Raw genomic sequence first — 23,239 nt, 5'->3', positions numbered from 1 at the left:
GACTATTTCAAGCAAAAAAATTAGAAACTGCGCCAAACGCGAAGCTTTCAAATTGACATCACATTTTTTAAACAGGCTAGAAGAGCAAGAGCTGACGCAGGCCAAAAGTGATAGGAATTCACTTTTGATGGCAGCAATAAAACTGCCATATAAATGTTCCCCAAGGCCCTGTAAGTGTCCACTGAGGTCAGTTGGCAAGGACTTTAGAAATGCCTCTGGCCACACTGCCGAGATCTTGTCTGGTCACGTAGACACAGTAGAGAATACGAGAAAAACTTGCAGGGTCTCCTTTCCCTTTTTCCACACCATGATTATTTTATTAAGTAGATTTGCACAGACGTCTCTGATAGATCCAAAGGTATCCCATATGAGATTCTAAAACACAAATCCAAAATCTGGATTTTGGAGCGCAGAAGATTAATGACCTAAGCAGATATGGGTTGCTCACTTACTGGGCTCACAAGTGTCTCCCTGTGTCTTCAGGTGCTCATCATTGTCAATGATACTAATAACAGAGCTATAGCTGTTACGTTCTTCCATTGGCACTGCCCAGAGTCCACATTCACTTCCTATTCTTTTATTCCTTCACAGGCTTATTGAATGTCCTCTTTGCCTTTCCAACTCGGTCAGCCCCCTACAACCTCATCAGATATCTGTAGTCTCTCAAGATCTCATCTCTTTTCTACCAAGAGACTTATCTTTGTGAACCAGCCTTTTGTGGTATCACGTCCCTGCTCAGAGACCTGCAAGACACCACCAAGGCGACAGGTTTATCTGCACATCACCCAGCCTGTCATTCAAGGAGGTATGTGCCACCCAGTCAACTTTCTCTCCCCACGTCAAGCAATCCCGCACTACTGCACAAAGGCTATGTGGCTAAAATATAGAAACAGAAGTAGAAGACCCAGTTCTGGCCCTCAAGTAATTTACAAGGACCATGTGTCAATGGAAATCTTGTCTAACAACCACACTGATATCTTCCTCATTTTCTCCCCGTCACACATGGTGGGTTCCAGAGGCTGTCAAGTCATTCACGTTTTCTCCATCCCACATATCCTATAGGGAAGACTCAAGTCAAGTCCCAACATCCCCGTGACACCTTTGCTGACTGTTTCAGTCCCAACTGATCTCCCCATTTTCTAAATGCAAATAGCACTTACAACTTATTTCAAGTATTTCAGCTTCAAAATTATCATTAAACATTTATTGTGTGTACCAGAGAGACCAAGAAGCCTAACATCAATTTCTAGTCATCAAGGATTGAAAAATTACTTAAATGAGAACATGCAAAATAAAAAATAATATTAAGTGGTGGTGAAAATGAGGGGTATACGATCTGCTCCCAAAATTCAGAGGGTGGAGAGATCACTGGGTTGAGGTAGACGAGAAAGGCTTGGTTGGGGGAATAATTCCACACAGGGAGAGCAACCTGGGCAAGGACTTAGAGATAGACAGGAACACGACTCGTTCGAGGGAAAAGAGTAGAGCAATTTGGTTAGAGTAGCAGAAAATAGAGTTGGAGGTATCCCAAGCTAGGGACTTTGGACTCTACTGGGCAATGGAGAGCCACTGAGATATTTTTGCAGAAGTGGGACATCGGCTAAATGATAGAATAGTTAAGGAGCGTTCATCTGGCAACTATGTTTGGAAGACAGAGTTGATGGTAGAATAAGTTTTGGGGTAAAATAAAAAGAACCATTATGAACTTGTTAAATTAGAAATGTTGCTATGTCACATAAATGGGGTTATCACAGTGATAATTTGTGCTTAAGGCAGAGGTTGGTAAACTTTCCCAGCAAAGGCCCAGATATGGTCTCTTTCACTACAACTCAACTGTGCATTTGTGGCATAGAAGCAGCCAGAGACAATATGGAAACTAATGGGTGTAGGTTTGTTCCAATGAAACTTTAACACCAATAAAGACAATGGGCCATAGTTTGTGAATCCCCAGGTTAGGAGAAAGGCCTACGTTAGAGACACAGGCTCTCTGAATTCTCACAATTGGAGTTCTTTCTGGCGTCTTCTTATAATGTGATAGTGTAATGCCTATTTGATAAAGAACGATCCTAACTTTTAGCTGAGAAGAACTCAAATAGTTTAAATGTGTCTCCTTATAAATTTATCAAAAGAATATATTCATCTAAACTTTTTGAGATAGCTTCTTAAAAAGACATTAACCATGACATCATCAAGAGACTTTCTGAATTCTGAGAAGATATACAAAAACTGTATTTATTAGAATTCTATTATTTCCTATAGGTCAACTTTATAATACACTATTTTATTTTTATGTGCCAAATATGCATAATTTTATATAGCACACTAGGGTTTCTTTGATAAGTGCACACATTTAAAACTACATGGCTTGCAGGAACACACTCTGGGATGAAAAGCAGGTATATCTGTAAAGTTGACCTGCCGGCTTCCTCAGGTGATGAAGGCTTCTGTAACAGAATGTACTAAATGCACGGATCAATACCTATCCATAATTCCCTCACACACGTCCAGGGATAACAAGTCAATCAAGATAAAGAAATGGCCCAGGTATGGCCATCTAATGTATAGATGCATCTTTACTTCTCAGGAAGAAATTGAGACTAACATACTAATTAAGACGTGTTCTTTCACTAATTAAGACATGTTCTTTCATTAAGTCCATCTGTGTCAACTCTCTGACCTCCAGTTGATGACAAGCACACCCATCGGCCTCCTGAGTAGCAGACAGCATTATGACCAACAACTTGCAAGGGATTAGGTTAAAAAAAAGATCCCTTTGCGGGGAGACTTTTACTCTAGGAGCTCAAGTTCAGGATACTACCCTTGTTGAATGTCATGACCTCATCTTATAGTATATGGTAGCTATTAACATCTCCATTGAAATGTAGGACTTTGAGACACAGAAAGCCGTCACTTACCAGTAGGGTATAGAGAAAGTGCATGAGATTTGAAGTCAGACAGGGCTAAGTTCAAATAGAAGTTCTGCGATTCACTAGTTTGGGGATCTTACAGTTCTGTTACGCCTCATTTTCTGGATGAAACCTCAAGAAACAATAATGCCAACACCCAGAGTGGTTGCTAGGATGAAAAGAGAGAACCTATATGGAAAGCACCCAGCAGAGGGCAGCCACTCAGGAAGTGTATCTTGCCTGGATCACTGGTGCGAACGACAGGAGATGACTAGGAATCAGGATTTCAGGAGCCTTAGTCTTGGTTCTCAACTGGAATAAATTGGGGAGCTTGAAAAAAGATATTGATGCTCTGGGTCCACCAGAAATCAGTTGAAACAGAATCTCTCGATGTATAGCCTTGATATCTTTAGAGCCACTGAGCTAGTAAAGCAATTCAGGAATTGGAAATATTTATCCCTGGAAAATTAAATTAGTGAACACAAGGCATGGTGGAGGAAATTAGCATCCATGGCAACCACTCTCCCTGATCTGTCTGCCAGTGGGCTGTTGGGAAAGACTTGGGAAACTTCTAAGGCACATCCTGGGGGTTAGCCCCGACTAGAACTTAACTTGGACAGATGGATGGAGGGGCTGGCAGAAGTGTAGGTTAATAACAGGGGGCTGACCTACATGGAGTCAGGACAGGAAAATAAACAGCAGGAATGATGGGTTTTCCCCAAGTGAACAGATCACTGAGGGGTAGGGCAACACCCTTAGTTTGCTGTCTCCCGCTAGAGGTGAGGCCATGATCTGATGACATCAGCCAATGTGATCATCCCTCTGCTCCGAATTCAACCCTCTCGTGGTAATCTGGCTCCCCTCGTGGACCAATTTTCAGGGAAATAATCAGCTAAGCTGTCCACAGGCAGAATTCTCCTTATAAAGCACGATCGGGGTCTAATTCACACTCATTTGTGAGTTTCACCAGAATCAGCCTACCTGAGGCTGTTCAACTTTAGCTATTTTGAGAAATCAAGTCTGCAGATGTTTGCAAAACTCAGGACCAAGGCTTCAACGGAAGCCCGTACTTCAGAAAGCAGCCTGTCCTTCCTTGAGTTCTTTCTTTTTCAATTCAGTTTGTTACACTGATTTCTAGTCCAGTAGTCAGCTGCTGGTCCATCCTGTGACTGCATCCACCTCTTTAGAAAACATGAGAAAGATTGGGAAGAAATTGACAATCCTGCCTCTCCGTGCTGCATTTTCCCATCTAAAGAGTTTGCACTTCATCTTGTAGACAAGGTCACACCTGGAAAACGGGGAGGTGAATGTCTAAAAGAACACCAGAGAGATTAGGTCATCATTAACTTTTTATTTCCTAATTAAACGATACTAAAATTTCCTAGTCTTTCCTGCTATGGCAGAAGCCTTTAGCACAAGGAGCAGGCTTCCCTTCCGGCCCCCAGGAAAATGGATTTTGTTTGTTCTCTGTTCACAAATGTACTCAGGTAGGCAACATTCCACTCAGCCCCTGGCCGATCAAGCAGCCAGCTCTTCCAGTGTCAGTGGCTGCAAACTTAGCCCTCTCTAGCCAGAACAGCATTTCTCTGCCTTCTCTTTCCTCCAGTACTATTTGCAAGAAAGAGCTCCAAATCTGGGAGAGACCTCAGAGGTCACCTGGTCAATCAGTTCACTCACAGATGAAGAAGCCGAAGCCCAGACCAGTGTTAGGATTGCTGTCCAGGAGCACAGGAGTGGTGAGAGTGAGCCACAGCATGCCAGAGAGAGCAAACCCACTTTCTCAAAGCAGATGAACCACAGCTCTGGCTGGTAAAGAATTAACACAAAGAGAGGCTGGGCTCTGCTACCAGGAGATAAGCTCTAGGGTCCTGCACGATCCTGTCTGACAGGAGTGTCTCTGTTTGCCTGCGGGCTTTGGGAACGGACCATGATTTATGATGGGGGCTTTGGAAAACACTATATAAGGTCTGACCTCTGGAGGAACTGGAAACCACAGGTATTCGCCCAAACCTACAGGAGGGACTGGAGACTAAAGGTCAGCCACGCAGGTGGTGTGTGATTGAGCTCACATAAAAACTCTCAACATCAAAGCCTCGAGAGAACTTCCCTGATTGGCAATGCTATTGCCAACTCATGCATCAGACTGGAAAGAGGCATGACTCTCCTTCGTCCATGACTCCATGGCAGAGGACGACCAGAAGCCTCACATTTGGACCCCTCCCAGACCTTGCCCTATGCATCTGTACTTTTTTCTGGTTCTGATTTGTATCCTTTTGCTATAATAAAACTGTAACCATAAGAACAGCACTCTCATGAGTTCTGAGAGTTGTTCTAGTAAATTATTGAATCTGAGGGCGTGGTAAAAACCCTTGAATTTGGAGCTAGTTGGTCAGAAGTGAGGGGGCCTGGGGACCCCGTCACCACCCTGCTGTGTCTGAAGTGAGGGAAGTCTTGTGGAGGACTGTGCCCCGAACCTGCGAAGTTTGGCCTAACTCTCAGTAGTTGGTGTCAGAAGTCAAAGCAGCTCCTAAATTACAGCACAGCCACCACAACGGAAATCCTTGAAGCAGGGCCTTCAAGTCTTTGCTGCCTGAACAGCTGGAAAGGAGAACCCTAGAAGCGGGCACGTGCCTCCTGCAGGGAGAGACTGAGGGGATCTGAGAGTGCGAGAGAGGTGGACTGGGTAAGACTGAAGCAGCTGCCAGACTTGTGAAGCTCAGGTGACAAGACCATTCCCTTCCTTCTCACCTCACCAGAGGCCCAGAGAGGGTAAGGGACTGAATTAGAAAACTCATCCTGTACTCTCTCATTTAATTCCAGTTAAGAAAACACCTCCCACCTCTCTACTGGCCAGTGACCTCCCCTTGGGGTCAAACAGAAGCATTTCATATTAAGCAACAGAACTCATCATCACCTAAATATTCCTTCCAAAAGAGGCTTAACTTGCATCTAACTAAGCATTTATATTTAACTTTCAATTTACAGAAAATCCAGCTGAAGGAATTAGCGCAATGAGGCCACGAGGAAGCAATTAGAAAAATCTAAAATGTCTCTATAGGAAAACTGGGTTGGTCTCTACACTGAGTCGACATCATGAAAAAAAGAAAAATGGTGGTAGTAGGAGAACTATGGTAGGATAAAAAAAAAATGAAGGATTCATAACCAAATGCAGCCAGCGTTCCTTGACTTACATAAACTGGCATGAAAGGACCTGTTTGCGACAATTAGAGAAATCTGAATGTGGACAGCTTATTTTTAAATGATATTAAATTATTATTAATTATTTAGTTGTGACAATGGTTCAGGAGCTAAGTAAGAAAACGTTTTGATTTTCCAGTGATGAATATGGAAATATTTAGAGGTAAAATGTCATGATGTCTATATTTACCTTGAAAATACTTGAGATCTATATTTACCTTGAAATGCTTCAGCGTTCTTGCTTTATAGTTTGACTTTGTAAATAGTTTAAACAATTATAAAACAAAATTAAAGTTAAAAGTTTTAAACCTCTAAAATCCAAAATGAAATAAATGAAAGTAACTACAGGTCAGACTGGCACATTAATGACACAGAAAAAGATTATTTTATGAGACTTTTGAAACCCAGTATTTTGACTGTACCTATTAAGGACAAAAAGAACAAACAATTTTAAAGTGAATTCAGTATTCCTACTAATAATATTGGTATTGTTATTTTAAAGATTAATAAAATTACTTATTTGCTTTTTCTCATTGTATATATTTTTTATGTGTATATATATATATATACTTACGTATTTATATTTTTATTTTTATACACAGTATAAAAGTAAATAATTGTGATAATGTCATCAGGAACCAAGATTTCAGAATAAGAGAAATGAGTACAGATAGAAAAATCAAAGAAGTAAAAACCCTATAATCTTAAAAATGAAATGGAAATTATCAGTATGAACTCATCTTTCACTATTTTCTTAAAAAAGTTCATGTTCTTTGCCTTTTCATCTGAAAAGAACTAGTAGCATTGACAACACACAGCGGCAAGCACTCAGTGACTAGGTTGGTGGTTTCTAAATACCATTTCCCATTAAATTGAATCAGGGCCTTTTGGCGAAATGGCTGATTCTAGAGCTCTGCAGAAAATGTACAAGATGAGCCTGGACCATCTTAAACAAGGAAACTATCAAAGACTACTGGGTCATGTCAGAGGGACATAGGAGCCAACATAAAGGGTTCTCAGTACCATTTCTCAGTGCTGGCCAAAGACAGTACCATTTGAGCCAAAAAGAAAAACTGCCATGTAGTTAAACAGATATTTAAAATCCACTAGCCTGGAATGATACTTAAAATAAAACCATATTACCTCAGGGAACTGCCAGGGCACCAACTTATACCTTGAAAACTGGTAAGTAAAGACAACGAATCAAGCTTTTTATGTAGTTTTTCCATATAGATTATATTTTAAAGTAACCAAATAAAGGAATCCAACTAACAAATGCAGAAAGAATAACAGAATTAGAAAATACCTATTTCTTCAACCATTAATTAAACAATGACCGTGAAATGAGAATTTATAATGGATGGACTCACCGGCAAGCTGAAGATCACATAGAGAGACCAACAGGCATTAAGCGCACAGCATCACCGACAAAGTATTTTTGCTAAAAAATTGAATCTGAACCTGATCAAGCTTTTAGATCTAAAGACCAATTTATAGGAAATATAGGGGACAGTGGAATGTCAAGGTAGATGATCAGATAATCTCAGACTGCAAAAAATTCTGCAGGACAAACAACATTTTTCTTTAACAAATAAATGCCAAGAAAACAAAAAGAGCAAGTGAGAATGGTTAACAATTAAGAGACTTGAGACAGCAACCAAGAGCAAAATGGGAGGCTTTTTTGGAATCTAAATAAAAAACCAACTATAAAAAAGACTTTATAAGGTAGTGGCTCCATGGCCTAGTGGTTAAGTTTGATGCATTCTGCTCCAGTGACCCAGATTCTGTTCCCAAGCATAGACCTACCCCACTTGTTGGTGGCCGTGCTATGGCGGTGACCCACATACAAAATAGAGGAAGATTGGCACAGATGTTAGCTCAGGGCAAATCTTCCTCAGGAAAAAAAAAAAAAAGACTTTATAAGACAATCATGGAATTGGAATACTGTCAATATTAGATGATATTTTAAAAATTGTTCATTTTTAAGTGTGATAATTATCTTTTAGAAATATTAAATTATTGACAAATAAAATGATTTGCTTTAAATAATCAAGTGGTGGCTGAAAGGACTAGATAACCAGGATTGGCCATATATTAATAAATGTACAAGCTGGGTGATAGATACGCAGGGACTTATTATGACACTTTCTAATTTTGTGTATGTTTATAAATATCCACAATAAAAAATTTTCAAAAATGCTTAAGATGAAAAATTAAAGAACTAAAAATGGTGAATGCAAATATGATAAAATGTTAACAACCGTCAAGTCCTAAGTGATGGGAATTTGGATGCTTATATTTTGTGTATGTTTGAAAACGTTCATAATAGTAAACAAAATTGTAAAAGCATTTAACCCAGCATAGGCTCAGAGCTGCATCAGGTTAAAAGGTTTTGAAACATAGCTACAGACACCTAATGCTGGTGTTTACCAGTAACGCCCTCAGAAAATTCAAAGCAAATGACACAGTACACCAAAAAAGTTCAAACTTGAACTACTAAATCATTGACATGACAAACTAGTGAATCGTGCTTATTATACTTATGACATTAAGGATCTCCAATTCAGAGGACAGCCTCAGTACAATCAAACAGGGGGGAGACGTTTCATGATTTCAGTTCAGGGCCCAATGACGAACACAGAAAGACCTGGTTAGCACCATGTGCCCCAAAGCCTTAATAACTTAAGCGACAGGGGTAGAAATGGCAACCTCACGGAAGCTCAAAGCTTTTATGATTTGGAGTCATAAAATAAACCAAGACAAAGCAAACAGCCTGCCTGTTATTCAGATACATTAAGCAGCCTCTGGCATCAGCCGCCATTGCAAAAGCATTGTTTCTCGACAGAATCCTAACTACAGCATGCTCTCGCATCCTCTGTACCTAATAAGGCTCTTTCCCATACCTGATGATGACACACTGGTTCTCTCTGTCAATGATCATGTTTCTGTACATACTATCTGCAAGAGCATAGATATGTGGTGGGTTTTCATACTGCGCCTAGAAAACAAAAGAAAGCAAAAATAAAACCATGGTCAGATACAGCAAAACATTAAATTTCTTTCCTTGCCAGTGGAAATAAACCCAGCACCGTTTAGTTCCAATGCCTAGAATTACATCTTAAAAGTTACATCAGACAAGAATTCATAAGCTTGCCTCGGTCATGAGGAGTTACAGCTAACAAATGAAGATGGAATTGGAACGATTCTTCTGTAGGCCTCTGTGTGATTCAGCCTTCAGACATGACCGGTGTCTTCAGATCCTCCAGGACCACACCTTCCCACCCAAAGACGCCTCTGCAGACAACATTCCATTTCTAAATGTTTCTGAAGACACTTGGGCAATAGGTCTTAAGAGAAGCCTACTAAAACCCTAGATCTGCCTCCTATCACAATTTTAAATCCCTACATAATCGTTTTTCTAGGATGGCAAGTTGGAGAATCTGGGTCCCCAGAGGAAATGAAGTGAGACAATCTATGAATGCACAGAAAAACTAAAAATTTTCCCCAAGAAGAAAGCAGAGGGTGTGGTTCTTTAAAGGGATAAACTGGTTTGACTAGTTTGTTTCATCTTAACAGGGGAAAAAAAAAAATCCTACCACACCAAGACATTCTCCCGGGTCTGTGCTTTAGTCTCATGGATAGCTTATCTATACATAAATATAAATTCACCAACGAATTCACTGTGTCGGGACGACTTCAGCTCTGCTTTCTTCAATTTCTTGGCACCACCTCCACCACTCCCTCAAAAATTACTGAAAAGAAAAATATTTCATGTGCTGTAAAGCTGGAGAAAGAACACTCCTTAAATTTAAAGCTAACAAAAGAGTGAAAAGAAGGCCAGGTCCAGAGTGAGAAGACATTTAGACTCTGTCTTTCCTTTCACTGGTTGTCACCGCTAAAGTGGGGATAATAATGTCCATGCTACGAATTTCACAAGGTAACTGAGAGGATGGATGGGAAAGTAACTTGAAAGGTAGAGTAAATACGCAAAGGTAAAGCATAACTTACTTAATCCAGCTTTGAGCCTGATTACGCAATGACTCTCTACAGACAAGGGGGCCTGGCCCAGAAATTGCCACTCGTGGCAGGCTCTGGCAGGTCAGAGTTGGGTGATGAGGGGGGATGAGAGGGTGCTTTGATGCTGGCACACATGTTAAGCACTGGTGTATCCAGCGCCCACGGTGCCCCACAGGATGTAAGCAGAGGGATCACAAGGGGAGCTGCCTAGGGAGGGTCGAGGCTACCCCTGGGACTGGTCAACTGGATAACTCTATATGGGCACCAGAATAATGTCATCCCTGCCTTCACATTACAGTCAGAACGGGTTGCACAATGGGACCTCAGGATACAGTCTTAGATGGCTTCTTCTAGCCCAGATTGCTTACACAGGATTATTTTTAACACCTCTTTGAAAACAGGGAAATAGAAGATTATAAGAAAGAAAAGAGGATGGAAAAATGAAGGAAATGGAATAGAGAGAAAGCTGTAGGCAGCAGAGGGACAGGTGTGGACAATAAGTCATTGTCCAATAAGGCTTCAGAGCTGCTTAACTCGTTATCTTTGACCTTTGCGTGTGCCTCTGTATTTGCTACCTATGAGGATTATAGGGTAGGTATTTCCTCTACCCGTTTCTCCCCTCCCCTGAAACTCCTGAACTCAGACACTCAATAGATTCAAGTACTTTCTCTCTCTGAGCCTCAGTTTCCTCAACTGTGAAGTGGGGATGGATAGTAAGACACAGCCAGTATCCAGGGCTATTTTACTGTCGTTATTAAGTGTAACATAGAACCTGGCACTAAGTAAACACCAATTTCACGACATTCTGTTACCATTAGCAATAAAAACAAATATATATTTTTAAAATTCTAGGGCATTTCTTTAAAGAGAACTCTTCAAAAGATGAATGATCTAAAAAGGGACTCACGTAGCAACACTTTCCAGAGCACTGGAAGGAAACAACACAAACGCACAGCCCTTGCATCCACCCCGCCTTGGCTGTCATTGAGGATGCCAAGCCAGCTCCGCGCCTGCTGCCCTGGGGCCCTGCTGATGAGGGCGCCAGGGCAGGGCCCAGCCTCTGCTGACAGTGTTTCCCTTGTCCTGGGCTCCCATAAAGGCAGCATTATCAAAGGTCTTTCGCGTGGCAGCCTCCTTCGGCTCCAGCTACCAGCACCATTCATCTGGCAACAATGGGGTGGGCTCTTGCTCTGGGTAAATTGCCTTCCACTTCAACTGATGAATTTGTGTGGGCTCTCTTTTGTTTGTTTTCCAGGGGTCAGGATTAATGAACGCTCTTGTGCTTCTGCTGCAAAGGAAAGAGGGAAGGAAAAAGAGGCAGAAAGGGGGAGGCCTGGGGAAGTGATGAACCCCATAATGAAATATATTAATTAGGATTACAGTTTCTATTTTTATCACACAACTGAAATGGCTATGAAGCTGAGTCTGAATAGGGACCAGAGTCACATTAATAAATAAAGTAATAAAAGATTCACTTTTCACGTTCCAGTCATGGGCACAGCTCAATTAAGGTTCTGATTTGAAAAGGATGGTTCCCATCACCATATTTATTTTTTATCCATTACCAATTTTTCAGTCCTTAGAATTTTGTGGCATATGTGGAAGAAGGAAGATCTTCCAAGCTGTACATCCCATTTAACTAATTTTGTATATAATGTTCTAGTATTAGATAATCCTATGCTTTTTGGAGCTGCACTCTGAAGAGCAGCACATCATTAAAAATCAACCAATGTCACCTACTTGAGCTTCCCCAATAAATAATTCATAATAAGAAAATGCAAATGTATTGCCAAGTTCAGGAAAAACTACCCATGCATCGTAAAAGCCCTGAACACTGCAGTAATTTATGTGGCATGTAACTTACCGCTCCTTGGTACATTTCAATTTCCTTTTCCCCAAAATATGGCATCTGCTTGAAAGGGTTGACTGAGATTAGTACAGATCCTATATAGGTCTGAATTTAAATCCAGTTAAGGTCCATCATTAATCTTCATAGCTACACATTTTTCAAATTAAGTAACCAGATGTTATCAAGAATTCAGAACGACTGTCCCAACAAAAGGCTCAAGTACTTGTTTTCTAAAAGATTACAAATAAAGACAAAATCCATTACCAACCAGCTCAGGCTTTGTTCCTCTTCAGGAAGAGTAATGGACTTAATTACCAAGGTGCTACAAAAAAACTATGATGTCAAATGAATTGAAGCACATTCTTTCAAGACTGGTGACATGTACTGAGAGGAAAAAACAAAACAAAACAGAAACAACCCAGGAGTACAAAGAGCAGTTATCATCTCACTTCACAAACGACATTATTTTTTCCTTACTTCCATATCTCTTAGGCATACTAAAAACATATTTATTGACTCATTTAACAAATAGAGGGATACAAGACGCGTTGAACAGTCCTGCTCTTTAGAAGCTTAGGAGAACTGAGTGGTATCCATAAAATATTATTCAGAGCAGAAAATTACAAACCCACGCAGATCGAGTTTAAGGGGAGAAGGTGTTATTTCTACGTGGGGAATCTGGAAAGCCTTCTCAGAAGAAAACGTGTTAATGTGCCCAAATAAATGAAGTATTACTATAACGCAAAAAATATTCCCATTTATTCATCTGACAATGAACTATTTTGAACTGGATTTCTACAACATGTCAGGCAATGTTCTGGATGCTGGGGATACAGAAGTGAACAGAATAGAATAGATAAAACTACCTGTCCTCAAGCAGGAAAAAAATCATAAGAAAACAACAACAATAAAAACACAAAACCATACACATACTCAAAATTGTTTCTTTTTTTCTTTTTTTTTTTGAGGAAGATTAGCCCTGAGCTAACTGCTGCAGATCCTCCTCTTTTTGCTGAGGAAGACCGGGCCTGAGCTAACATCTGTGCCCAGCTTCCTCCACTTTATATGTGGGACACCTACCACAGCGTGGCTTGCCAAGCGTTGCCATGTCCGCACCCGGGATCTGAACCAGCGAACCCCGGGCCACCAAAGCAGAACGTGCGAACTTAACCGCTGTGCCAGCAGGCTGGCCCCAAAATTGTTTCTTTGAATCAATGATTTCAAAACGTTTAGAAAATTTGCAGTTAAAGATGTAAAGCTTGGCGATTTCCTCCCACAAAGGGGACATTTACACATTTATACATTAGGACCCGGCTGTCAAATAGAGTGGCACAGGCAGTCTGGTCAGATTGCCCAGTTCCCTAAGCCCAGTTCCACTCTGACTTTGGGCAAGTCACATCTCCAAGCTCTGGTTAATGGATGATGGGGTAAGATAGGACCCTCTTGATAGACTTGTTATGAGAATTAAATGAAATAAACAGTATAAAATGCTCAGCATGGTACCCGGCATGTAGTAGATGCAATTTCCTTAATTCATATACTTCAAGAGGCACACTGTGTCACATGTTAACATCTCTGAGACACAGCTTTGATAGCATTATTGAACACAAATGAGCCCAGTGTGGGATGGATCATATAACATTTAAAAGTTAATATTTGTACATGAAGGTAAGAGTGCAGAATGATTCGGCTGCAATCTTGGTTCCTTTTTCACTGACTAGAAAGATCTTCAGACTTGAAAGGGCTGAACGTGAGACGGTAGTAGAGACAATGGGGTCGTTTTAAGAGCACACTCAGATGCACACAGTGCTGGTCTGGGGGCAGAGCATGCACTAAGAGAAAATCAGAATGAGACAGTGAATCAGAACTGAAAATCACTACAGAGTCAGGGAACAAGGGCCCAGAGCCAGGGTAGTTCCAAGTGCCAAAGTCAGATGAGGCCAACGATAGATTAGTGGTCAACATTTTTTAAGACAAAATTCAAAACAGATAAATTTATTATTAAAGTTATTAAGCAGGTAAGAAATGTCCACGACATTGTAGTCAAGACTCACTAAGCAGTGATGATAAAAACTAACAGTGGTTGAACACATACACACTCACATGGTACTAATCTAAGCTCCCAACAACCTGGTGACTATTTTAATCCTATTTTACTACGAGGAAACTGAGGCATAGAGAAATTTTAAAACTTGCTCAAAGCCACAAGCTAGTAAGTGGCAAAGCTATGATTCAAACCCAGGCAGTCTGGATCTACGGTCCAAACTCTTAATCAACAAGTTACAATGTCTTTCTAAGATTAGCAGGTATTGTTGTTATCATTAATATTATTATTATTGGTGCAGTTGCCAGATTTGGCAAATAAACTACAGACTATCCAGTTAAATTTAAAGTTCAGATAAGCAATGAGTTGTTTTTTTTTTTTTAGTATACATATGTCCCAAATAAGTATGCCTCAAGCAATATTTGGGACATACTTACACCAAAAAGTTACCTGTTGATCTGAAATTCGGTTTAACCACGTGTCCTGTATTTTATCTGCAATCCTAAACTGGCCGCACCAGGATCTAACGCAGGGTGGCGGGCGGTTGGATGAGAGAGCTCTATGATCTCTTGCAACTTAGATCCTAGGATTCTTTGAGTACTCAAAACTCTCCCTCTCTTAGTTGATTTTTCTAGTATCCTTTCCACATGGTGGGGACCAAATCAAAACTCAATGAATGAGATTTGGCCCTCATTCTGATTCTCATGGTAAACAAATACAGTGATTTGTATGGTAAACTAAATTTTCCAGAAATACAGCACTGCTATGACCATCCTCATTTCAGAAGAGGGGGGACGTCTAGGTTTACATTTATCTCCAGGCAAAAACAAACTTTGGCAAACAGGACCTTTCCACAGAGGAGGATGCTCCTTCTCTCAGTTATAAAGGGAAGACTGTGAATGCCACTTGTCCTAGACAAATCGGTCACTGCACACAAAGAATAAAGAGCTGCCTGAGGACATGAGTCAACGGTATCACTTCCCCACCGGTCCCTTTCTACTCACCAAGCTCTTGGTTACCCAGTAAATATGGATCGGATTGCATAACAGTTCTTATAGGAACCAACATCTTTTTCCTGTTAATAATCTGCTATGTGAAGAGACATCTTGGAAAGTCTCGATTTTCACTAAGTAGACTATACAAATTGTGGGAAGGGCCTGGAAAGGAGACACTCAAGAGGAAAAACCTCTTTCGGACTATTGTAGGCCAATCCTGAACCAACAATTCCATCTCGAATCAATGAATGAAGAGGGAAAACTGTAGCTGTTCCCTACATTTCCCAGCAGGGCTCTCAAGGCCAATATTACTCGGGAGGATTCCTGAAAAATAAAGTGTGGTTTGAAATGGATAATGTAGCTCGTATGTCTGCCTACATAGCTATAAACTTTCCTATATCAGAAGAATTCAGACAAGAGAATTTAATGTAGAATTTAAAGGAAACAAACATATTTTGGTCATTTTAGGTAAGAGTTTGGCCTAACTGTTTACCTAACTGCCCACCTTTTTTCCCTACTGGCTGGGTCTGCAGAGACCTCAGCTACTTCCCTGAGAGCGCACGTCTCCTCCTGGGTTGGGTCACTTCTCCAGATAACTGGAATACTCACTCCCACTGCCTACTACATAATTCAGGTGTGCCTTTGGAAAAAGCTGTTCTGATCATTGTCTCTACCCACATGATCTTTGGCTGTGAAGGTGTGGCCCAAGGGTAATTTTCAAAACGTATGGAGAAACAAGGCTATGACACCAAAAAAAATAAATAAATAATAAATGTTATTTTTTTAATTGAGTGTGTGAGACAGAAGGGACCCAACAGATCTTCAATTGATGGTTCCCAAATGCTTGTCCATGGATCTATGAGTTTTCATTGATCTGCAGCAAGAATGACAAAAAAAGCAACGATGCCCTGAATTTTTCATAAACCTCAATTTATTCAATATAAAGGACTGTCTTTTATTCTTAAATTATTTCCAGTCTATTTCTTTGGTGTTAAAATAGTCTCTCGTTTATAAAATGTGATGGTAGTACAACTTTTGTAAGTTTCTTTAATGGTCTTATTAGGCAAAGGTAAGAGTTCTACTTTTTTAAAAAAAACACATTTTTTAAAATTATTATGTTGTGTACCTGAAACTAATATAACGTTATATGTCAATTATATCTCAATTAAAAAAAATCCCCCATCTGAGTTTTGTTATAGGAATCCTATTAGAAACTGTAAGATACCCTAAAAAAACATTTTATTGGGGCTGGCCCCGTGGCCAAGTGGCTGAGTTCGCTTGCTCCGCTGCAGGCGGCCCAGTGTTTCGTTGGTTCGAATCCTGGGCGCGGACATGGCACTGCTCATCAAGCCACGCTGAGGCAGCATCCCACATGCCACAACTAGAAGGACCCACAATGAAGAATATGCAACTATGTACCAGGGGGCTTTGGGGAGAAATAGGAAAAAATAAAATCTTTAAAAAAAAAAAATTTTATTAGCCAGTGAATTCCCCAAAACCACCCACACTGATCTAGCACCTTCCCCAGGTTTATCACTGAGGTGGGGCAGGGAGGGGAAGTGACTTGCTTGAAGTCACATATGTGGAGAAGGGTTGAGCTGGAACTTGAGCCTCTGTCTCCAACCATCAGACCAAAGTTCATCCCGTGAACTTTGCCCTACTGCCCCCTCGACGTGAACTCTCTGCCAAGGGCCACACCTCCCTCAGAACAACTTAATGGCCTTGAGCTCTGGTCGGTCTGGTACAAAAGTCTCAACTCCTAATTCAAGGGCTGAAAATGCCAAACACACTTGAGCGTGGTCTTTGAGTAAAAACAAGTTTGGAGAAAGTTGGACCAAATGAGCGTGGAGCGCTTTGCATGGAACTGTTTTCACCAGCCACGTGGCTATAAATGACGTCTCGCCAAGTAGGAGAGCGAACACTGCAATGTTTTCCTCATATGTTTGAGAATGTCATTGTAAGAAGTGTGGCAACACTGAGGAAAAACAGGTGGTAAATTAAGCCTTCTTTGTCTTAGGATAAATAGCTGAAATATATGGTTTTTTTATTGGTAAACAGTGTCAGCATTTTCTAAGTAGTTTTTTTCAAATATGAAACAAAGAAATGTGCATTCAGCTGAATGCATTAACAATTGATTGTTCCAAATGCTGATCTTCAATACAAACAACATGCTCATATTAGGTGCAGAAAAGGTAAAATGAGCGATTTTGTAACTTAATGTGAAATTGAATCTCTTCTTGTCTGTAGTTATATTGTCTACAGTTATAGAGCTATATTAAGTTATACAGTTATATTAAGATTAGGAAAGAGAGGGAAAAAACCCACGTCATTTAAAATAATGCTACTCTATCATAATAATATCCCCCTAACATTGAACTGATAAAGGAGCCTTTTACCACACAGAGGAAAAGATCTGTAGTTAGACCCTTGGTAATATTTCATAAACATCCAACACAGCCATCAAGCTTCCTCGGAGCTGAAAGCTGCTCTGTGCTATTGACGGAGAGCACATTGACGCCGAGTTTCTCAGCTATTGAGTGGGTAGAGATTTCTGAAACACGAAGTCATCAGTGGTCAACTAACTCATTTCCTTGGTAGAACACATGATTAGTCAGTCATTGATTCAAAGGCATTAATTCAACGGCTCATAATCAGCCCCCTCTGCGTGAGTCATTAAAAATTCTGCTATCTGACTATAAAAAGCAAGTCTTGATAGTCAACAAATTTCCAATGAACACTTAATACAATGCACCATGCCAAGAATTATGCAAGAAACTAAGAAATACAGGATGCGAGATGATGCTATTTTTGTTAAAATTAACAGCAAGAAAGCACATAAATATACATGTTTATTTGCCATTAAACTGAAAAATATACACCAAGAGGTTAACAGGAACTAACCCTATATGGTGGGATTCCAGATGATTTTAGTGCTCTTCCTGCTTGACTACATTTTATTAATCATGTTAAAGGAACATAGATTGCTGCAAAGAACTTTTCAACTTTGTTTTTTGAAAGAAGACATACAAGAAATAGTCCCCATCCTCAAGGAGTTTCTGGTGTTTTAGAGGTAAATAATCTTTACGGGGAGAAGTAAGGCTATGTGGGTTGACCACGGACTGACTGCTGATTACCACTGACATCATTCCCTCTTATCTTACCCAGCTGTCAAAAACCAAGTTTCTATGTAAATAATGTAATAAGCTGAGCCCAGGTCCTCGGAACAGTGGAAATTATCCTTTTATGGGCTTGTCAATAAACCAATCCTCCATTTAAAACAGTTTCTATGCTAAAATGTAGTTAAATTTCCAATAAGCAACTTTACAATTAAATTTTTGGAACCTAACTCAGAAATATAGGAGGAACTTATACACTTGCCTTAGCGTATGATAATCATAACTAATGCGTACTGCATTCATTACTTCATCTAACACTACAACAGCCTCCTGTGGGAGATTTTACACTCTCTTCCATTTTATAGGTGAAGAAAGCAAGGCATATAGACCACAAAACTTGCACAAGGTGACCAAGCCCACGCAGAGTAAGGTTGGAAGCCAGGCAGTGGGGATCCACATCCCGCATCCAGCTCTTCTAGTCTACCATCTGCCAGTTTCCATGTGCCGTGGGTCTTGCACATAAAACTGATTAAAATGTTTTGATAGTGATAAGCCCAGATAAAGTGAGCATATTTCAAGTTTTTAACTTTAGTACAATAAAAACTTACAATTCACTACAACAGCTTCCATCCAATTAAAGGAAATTTTACACAGGTATCTAGAAGTCAGCAAATTTTTTCCGTAAGTGATCAGAAAGTAATTATTTTAGGCTTTTCGGGTGATATGGTCTGTTGCAACTACTCAATTCTGCCATTGTAGCATTAAAGCAGCCTTAGACAGTATGTAAGCGAATGAGCAGAGCTGTGTTCCAATGCAACTTTTGCTATGAAATAGGCGGTGGGCAGGATTTTGTTACAAAATGGGCCATACACCCCTGATCAGGATGCTATTATAATGTAGCTAATAAATCCAAATACATCTATTAACCCTTCAAAGCAGGGGCTTAGGGAGTTAAGTACCCAGATCTTTGGTAAATTTCCTACAGTAAATAAGAAACAGCACAGTACTGGTCAGAAGGGTCCAGGTGCCTTGGGATAAGGTTATTAATTAGTATTGCTAGATAAATTACCTGGCGAGTTGAACTCTGCCTTCACCAATGATGAGATAGGCAGTCTCTACATAAGCGTTGTTGTATAAGAATGAGTATTTTTAATTAATAGTCAAATGAGTGGTATAAATAATGAACAGAAGCTGGCAATATGAAAACCATTCCTTCCTAAGCTTTTGGGGTTAAAATCTAAAAGGCATGTTACAACAGCTACAAAGACGCCCCCTGTAACCGTCATTCATAACACCATACCTGCAGGAGTCACCAACAGCATTAAATTAATCTTTCTGGGACTCCTGTATAGATTTCCACGGCTCTTTGCATGTCTATGACCAACTCTACGGCAATTTCACTAAAAGGTCTTTACGTAGTTGCACCAAACCAAACTCCTGAATCCTGTAGTAACTTAAGTAAATATCACACTTCTTTGTTTATAATGAAGTCAACACACATTTGAGCCAAATTTCCATTCTGAATTTTTAAAAGCCCTGTTAAAAAAATGGCAGCTGGCAAGCTAAAGCTGAAACATGGAGAACAACTCAAGAAGGTCAAGCATTTTCAATAGTTGATCTTCATTTCTCATGTTGCCTTTAGTAAACGTAAGAATGCAGAAAAACTGGCAAAATTGCATATTTTTTGCATAAGGTAAGCTTTTTTAAACCTTTTAAGTCTGGACTTAACTGTCTCTGCTTTGCAATTAGGGAGCCCTATCGACAGAACTGTCTGCACACAGGGACTTTAGGCACAGCAGAGGTTTTAGACACCACGTGCATGGCTAGACGACGTCAAAGGTCCAGTGCCATCGATTAAAACAGATGAATATTGGCTGCACCTTGATTTTGTGAAATGCCAGGAAAATAATTTAGCATCCTCTTTGTCCTTCCCACAGCCTGAACCAAGGGACAAAAAAATAGAAAACCACATTCTGAAATGGTGAAAATGATGTGAGCACAACGTCAGTTCAGAATTTCACACAGATCTTCTTACACTAGGAGTAAAGCCACGTTTTACCATGGACATTGTCATCTCACTTACAAATGTCCAAAGACACCAATAAAGGATACAAAAATATAGTCGTCCATGTATCTCTTCTTGAGATTCTCCACGATGGCGTTCTCTGTGATCTTGGAGAGCAGGACCATGTCGTCCACACCGCTGTGCTTGACATTGTGGCTCTGCCAATGGTAGCGGTAGGCACCTTTGCTTCCCTGAGAACACAAAACACACAATTATTAGGAATAGTTTATTTTCTCCTAGAGAAAAAAAATGTTCCCAAATATTCCTCATATCAAATGGAGCAGAACAAGCAGAGCCAACAAAAAGATCTTGCTATCAACAGACTGGAATTCAAGTTTCAGCCTGGCCACCACTAAGTGGAGTGGGGAAAGGCTACCTAAGCTCACAGTGTCACTTCAGCTTCTCTTTTCTCATTTGTAAAACGAGAGAAATAAAACGCATCTCAGAGTTGTTGTAAGGATTAAATAAAATGACACATACAAAGCGTGGAACAGTGTCTAGAGTACAGCACAATAAATGATCGACGGTCTCCAATAATTCCCTCAACCTTATTGTTTTGTACAATTTATCAGTGAAAACAAGCAATAAATTGGAAACTTTTTTTTTTTTTAAAGATTTTATTTTTTCCTTTTTCTCCCCAAAGCCCCCCGGTACATAGTTGTGTATTCTTCGTTGTGGGTTCTTCTAGTTGTGGCATGTGGGACGCTGCCTCAGCGTGGTCTGACGAGCAGTGCCATGTCCGCGCCCAGGATTCGAACCAACGAAACACTGGGCCGCCTGCAGTGGAGCGCGCGAACTTAACCACTCGGCCACGGGGCCAGCCCCTAAATTGGAAACTTTTTAGACTTGCTTTGCAAATCCTATGATGCAACTCAGAAGTGGAAGAATATGTATCACACAATCGCTAGGTCACGTTTGTCATAATTTCTCAAGCCATCTAAATTACTTTCCCTCCATAAACTTATCACTGGCAACGTACTATTAGCCTCCCACATGCAAAAGATAAGCTATGTTTTAATGACAGATCACTGCTATACTAACGAGGATGTGGGCAGGCTGGTCCAAACATGACCACAGAACATGCATGGACAGGAGGGCCTCATCTGGCCCCATGCCTCCTTGGATAGAAGAATCTGGGGCCCTCGTCTGCTTATTGGATTTACAACACAACACCAGGGCTGGCTTCTGAACACCCTGCCGGCTTCCTTTCACTAGGCATCTCTGCAGTGGGATCCCCCATGTGTTCAGCTATGTGCCAAGTCCTGGGGTTGGGGCAGAGGGGAGCAACATGGTGGCTGCACTTGGGGAGCTCACCATGCTTGGAGGACATCTACATATGGGCTGAAGTGCTTCGTGCCTCAGTAACAGTCAATCTGTAAATGCATGTAAAATGGGTGTTCCAAGAGTGGGGGGAGACGCCTTTATCCTAGGAGAGACAGAAATAATTTTCTGCAGAAGGTGCCATTTGAAGTGCATCTAAAATATTTTGAATTTGCCAGAGAAGACTAGAGAAGGAAGGATATTCATTATAATCTACATTCGCTGGAGCAAAACAGCTAATACATATGAAATAACGGCAAATATTGCATGACAGGATATCAGAAGATTCTCCCTTCTCTTCAAATACTTCATGCATCCTACTGGTCGTGTAACACACTGGACACGGGTGGTGGGCACTGAGCTGAATGAGACTTGCCTCTCCTGCCCGTTCTTAGGATTTCACTTTTTGGGGGGAGTTAGGGCAAAGGAGAGAAAAATTCTGAATAAGCGTATCTAGAAAGGCCACCTGCTCAGACATCAAAACTAGGATGAAAAAAGGTAATAGGAGGTTCTTCAAGAAAAGGAGGAGATGGGAGGAAACAAGATGGACACCATTTTAAATTTCACTTGAAAAAACTGTTTAATGTTTTCTCTGCAAGAGACAAGGGTCCTTTGATAAGAGTAAATTCTAAGGGAAAAGCAAGCTAAAAACCAGCCATGAAGGGGCCACCATAAGAAAAGCATACTAGTGCCATGGGCTCAAGCTCCACAAAGCGGTTCTGGAAGTCTTGCCACCCATGCTGCCTTGCAGAGGGAAACTGTTTATATGATATATTTGGCCTTCTCAGAACCACAATGCAGCATCAGTTCTACAAAATTACCTCAGACCTCACCACTCCTTCTTCCTCTTGTGGCAAAGCAGAAAGAGAGAAAAAGCACTGGCACAGCATGACTCACTGGACCTCAATCAAGAGTCCACAGTCTACTTCTAACCAGATAAAGATTCCCGGGGACTCCTAACCTCCTCCACCCTCCCTCCTTTTGCAGCTTCATTCTTCTTTCGGGACGCCCACAAAAATTTCTCTGCGTAGAAAACTAAGGTCCCGGAGTATCTGACCATAGGTGTGTTTGTTTGTTTGTTTGTTTTTAACCTCAATAAATACCCACCTACTTAAAAGAGGCCAAAAATGTTATTTTCTCTTTGAAAAATGTAAGCACATTTGAACAAAACAGGACTGTTAATAAGCTGTTATTTAACTTCTGCAAAGGACAAGAAATGGCGAGCTCTGTGTGATAGTGTACGTGTTTGTACTGATCCACAGAAACTGCCCTCTCAAGGGAACCCTAGTCGGTCTTGGCGTGCAATCCAACTGTCGTTTCTCCGTCTCATTATAGAGTGATACATTACTGTCTGTCCCGTCTCAGAGGTGGCGTCATCCTCCTTCTAGTGACGGTTATTCCCCAGTATAACAGGGCTCCTTGTGGAGTTCACTGATACTCATAGTTTCAAATATCCCGTGATACTGAACAGTATCGAGACCCTGGGTCTCCAGACCTCTGTGTCCAAGAGGATCAGGAACGAATAGTGTGAGTGAGCAGTTACCATAAGGAAGGTAATGAGCTATTTGATTCGTGGCTGTTGCTCCTTTTACTATTCCCAACAACCCTGTGAGAGAGGGGTTAACGTTCCCATGCTGGGTAGAAGGAAACAGATCTCCCAACTAGTAATAGCAAAGGCAAGATGGAAACCCAAGTCGCTGTGATTGCAAACTCATCCAAACATCATGGT

At 40.7% G+C, this 23,239-nt stretch overlaps 1 protein-coding gene across 1 annotated transcript in view; it reads right to left on the bottom strand.

The window, feature by feature from the left end:
- MYO1E (myosin IE) overlaps positions 1 to 23,239 on the bottom strand; it is a 190,737-nt gene that overhangs the window by 96,853 nt on the left and 70,645 nt on the right. Inside the window, exons 3-5 of the mRNA XM_008526764.2 lie at positions 20,238 to 20,381; positions 11,986 to 12,075; positions 9,008 to 9,102 (exon numbers count right to left, since the gene is read on the bottom strand). Coding sequence (XP_008524986.1) covers positions 9,008 to 9,102; positions 11,986 to 12,075; positions 20,238 to 20,381 — 329 coding nt within the window. The remainder of the gene's footprint in view (positions 1 to 9,007; positions 9,103 to 11,985; positions 12,076 to 20,237; positions 20,382 to 23,239) is intronic.

The sequence above is a fragment of the Equus przewalskii genome, chromosome 1 (genome assembly GCF_037783145.1).
Source record: "Equus przewalskii isolate Varuska chromosome 1, EquPr2, whole genome shotgun sequence".
NCBI classification, from domain to species: domain Eukaryota; kingdom Metazoa; phylum Chordata; class Mammalia; order Perissodactyla; family Equidae; genus Equus; species Equus przewalskii.
The sequence above is the reverse complement of the archived record's forward strand: the minus strand, read 5'-3'. Positions and strand labels throughout refer to the sequence as shown.